This window comes from Sinocyclocheilus grahami, unplaced genomic scaffold (genome assembly GCF_001515645.1).
Source record: "Sinocyclocheilus grahami isolate Dianchi unplaced genomic scaffold, SAMN03320097.WGS_v1.1 scaffold593.1, whole genome shotgun sequence".
Classification (NCBI taxonomy): Eukaryota; Metazoa; Chordata; class Actinopteri; order Cypriniformes; family Cyprinidae; genus Sinocyclocheilus; species Sinocyclocheilus grahami.
Genome location: NW_015505772.1, coordinates 255,765 through 258,899, shown reverse-complemented (window position 1 = coordinate 258,899; position 3,135 = coordinate 255,765). Strand labels below are relative to the sequence as shown.

General features: G+C 38.2%; 1 protein-coding gene across 2 annotated transcripts in view; it reads right to left on the bottom strand.

Moving 5' to 3' along the window:
• The window catches only part of ugt5d1 (UDP glucuronosyltransferase 5 family, polypeptide D1), a 3,195-nt gene extending 631 nt beyond the window's left edge, over positions 1 to 2,564 (bottom strand). The window contains exons 1-2 of one of the 2 annotated variants that reach the window (XM_016240563.1): positions 2,489 to 2,564; positions 1,051 to 2,306 (exon numbers count right to left, since the gene is read on the bottom strand). In XM_016240563.1, the coding sequence (XP_016096049.1) occupies positions 1,051 to 2,301 (1,251 nt within the window). In that variant the 5' untranslated portion in view covers positions 2,302 to 2,306; positions 2,489 to 2,564. Of the gene's footprint in view, positions 1 to 582; positions 2,307 to 2,488 lie in introns of those variants that run through there. The other variant, XM_016240562.1, reaches the window with a different exon arrangement.
• Positions 2,565 to 3,135: the final 571 nt, after the last annotated feature.

Genomic DNA, 3,135 nt, shown 5'->3' with positions numbered 1-3,135 from the left:
CTGGATCACGAATGATTCGCGCGAACATAGAAGCATTTAGGTAGATCGGGGGCGCATTCCCTTCAAAAACAAACAATCCACTGCGTCTTCAGCAGCTCAGATGGGGAGTAAATGATGACTGATATGTTCATTATTACATCCAACAACAGAAGACCTCAATCGCTTAGGAGTCATTCTTGTCTACAACTGCTCCAGCAGTGAAACAATGGCGGACTGATGACAGCTCACTCAGAGCTTGTCTAAGGTAAGATGCCAGTCCAGTCTGTGCTGAAATGCTACTGTCACTCAAACTATCGTGTGAGGGGCCTGTCTGTCTGACGTCACACAGACAGGCATCTGAGATTGGCTCGATTTGAGAAAGGGGTAAAGATTTTAGTAGATTAACAAAAAACCACTGGGTGGATTTTTATCATTTTAGGGTGGTTGTGTACACACACTGCAAACACACATTTCAGTTCAAACTACTTGTAAAAGTGCATGTAGCATTATATGACCCCTTTAAATATGTTTCCACATTTTTTGTATCAGTGCTGTTGTTTAATATATAATTAAAGCCAGTTATTGATTAAAAGGAAACACACCTTTTAAAAAAAGAAAATGTATTTATTGTTCAAATTATCAAAGCATTTGAGTAAATTCTTTACCTATTCCCCAGTTATTTTGTTTTTGCATGCAAATCTGAGTATTAAAATCTAGATAGCATCATTCATTTTTAATTTTTCGCTTACAGCACGTTTTATAACACACATATCTGATTATTGCAACCACAGAAAACACAAACACAACAACAACAGTGAAGAGAACCAACAAGACATCCACAGAATGGTATGAGTACCACGGCATCTTGTAGAACTCTGAGCGCAGGTGAGTCGCTCCTTTATTTCTCATCACATACTCAATCCAGAAAACGGCCAAGTCCAAAGGCCTCATCGGCTGGTCCCTGTGAAGACTAGAGAGTCTCTGCATGTTCGTCCTGTAGGAGGCGTTACTGAGCAGTTCCCGTAGGGCTTGTCCAAAAGTACGACTGCTAAACTCTGACAACTTAAGTATCTTACCCGCTCCTTTCTCCTGAATGCGTATTAAGTTGTCAAACTGGTCGAAGAACAAAGGAAAGCCCAGGATCGGGACCCCATGGTATATGGCTTCCTGCACTCCATTGGTTCCTCCGTGGGCTACAAACGCTTTGATCTTGGAATGTCCCAGGAGGTCGTTCTGTGGTATCCAGTCCACGATAAGAGTGTTGTTGCCCACTGTGGATGGCCGATCTCCAAGATGTCTCCAGATGACTTTCTGAGGTAAACTAGCAAAAGCGACTGCAATATCGTTAGCCATGTCGGCAGGGATACTTTTAACAAGTGTTCCCAATGACATAATAATAAAGCCGTGGTCTCCTGAGCTCTGCACAAACGCTTCCAGATCTGCAGGAAGAGGCTTTGAGGGTTTGCATTGAAATCCACCCATGTAAACAACATTTGGCATGGTTGGCCTCGGGAACTCAAAGACAAAATCAGTCCTCATGAGCCAAATATCAGCAGCTTGAATGAGGCTAACAATGTCCGTTTTGTTATCCAAATACTTATCTATTAGAGCATCATAATGTGGACCAACCACAAATCTGTCCTGGAAGAAAGTAAAGCTCTGAAACAAAACATTTTTAACCCTTTGAGTGAAAGTCATTTTATCTGTATGGCCAGAGCCTAGTAAAGGTACATAAGACATTGGAGATGGTGCTATAGCAAAATGTCCTTCACCAGTTGTGATCCAGCGTACATTGAGAACAAGAGGGAGTTTTAGATAATGCGCTAAAATCACGCCACCTGCTAATGCAGGATCGGTGAGCACCAGGTCATACCGCTCATCCTGAAGTCTTTTCACAAGCATCTTATCTTCCAAAATGGCCGATACCATTTTACATATAATATAGTGTGCTTTTGACAACATGGAAAACAAATCGACCTGGAGCTTCAAGAATGACAGTCCAGAAGCGTCGCCTCTTTCTATCTCGATCACTTTCCATAAATACTCTTCAAAAAAGTGATCAGATTTGCTTATTTCATCTGCGATTGTGATGGAAGTGTAGAGAGGGGACTTTTCCATGATGTACCAGCTGGATTTGGGTCGGATCACGGTGATGCTGTGGCCCCTGGAGTGCAGCTCTTCTATCAGGACTTTCATATTGACCCAGTGGCTTCCATCGACAGGATACAATAAAATTTTACCTCCGCTGCAGCTCAGAGTGAAAACAGAAAATGACAAAAATAGTCCAACAATGAAGTGTGACTGGTTGGAAAGTGACTTCATTGTATCTGAGCAAAAAAATTAAATAAATATTAATATATTTTAGTTATACCTCCTTTGCACTCACAAAAAAATATTTTTTTTTACACTGAAATCATCCATACATTAATTTTCCATACTGCTTAATCCTACACTTAAATTATTAATGTACTAAACTAACACAACTAAATTGTTACTGACTGACTCTTACCTTAATTGTTCATGCATGAGTGAAAGACCAACACTTGCTCATTCCAGAGCTCTATTCTTCTGAACCACTAAGTTCAAATTCTGCTTTACAAAGTCCACTTAAATTATTAACATTCAAATCAATAATTAACAGGCGACACTGCATATGGTTTAAGGTGCACTCACATATTTTTTATGTGACCCTTTTGGACTATTGCATGTCATTTTGATCCAGCTTTCACCCTTAGACAGACATAAATATACACTACCGTTCAAAACTTTGGGGTCAGTAAGGGTTTCTTTGTTTTTGTTTTTTTGGGAATAAATAATACTATTATTCATCAAAATATTGCTATTTAGTGTAATATTTAGTTTTTGATCAAATAAATGCAGACTTTGTGAACATAAGATACATGTTATAAATCTTTTAAATGGTAATGTATGTAAATTTATAAATATATTTTTATAAATGTTTACATTTATTATATATACATTTATTAATAAAATGAATGAGCTATACTGAAAAGTAGTCTATGTAATTTTGCTACTTTTTTCTTTTGTCTTTTTTTAAGGATGTTTAGATATTTTGCTGGAATATCAGGCAACATTAATGGATCTTTATTTCATTAAGATTTTGTGTAAAATATGATTCACAAACCCCCCCCTCCC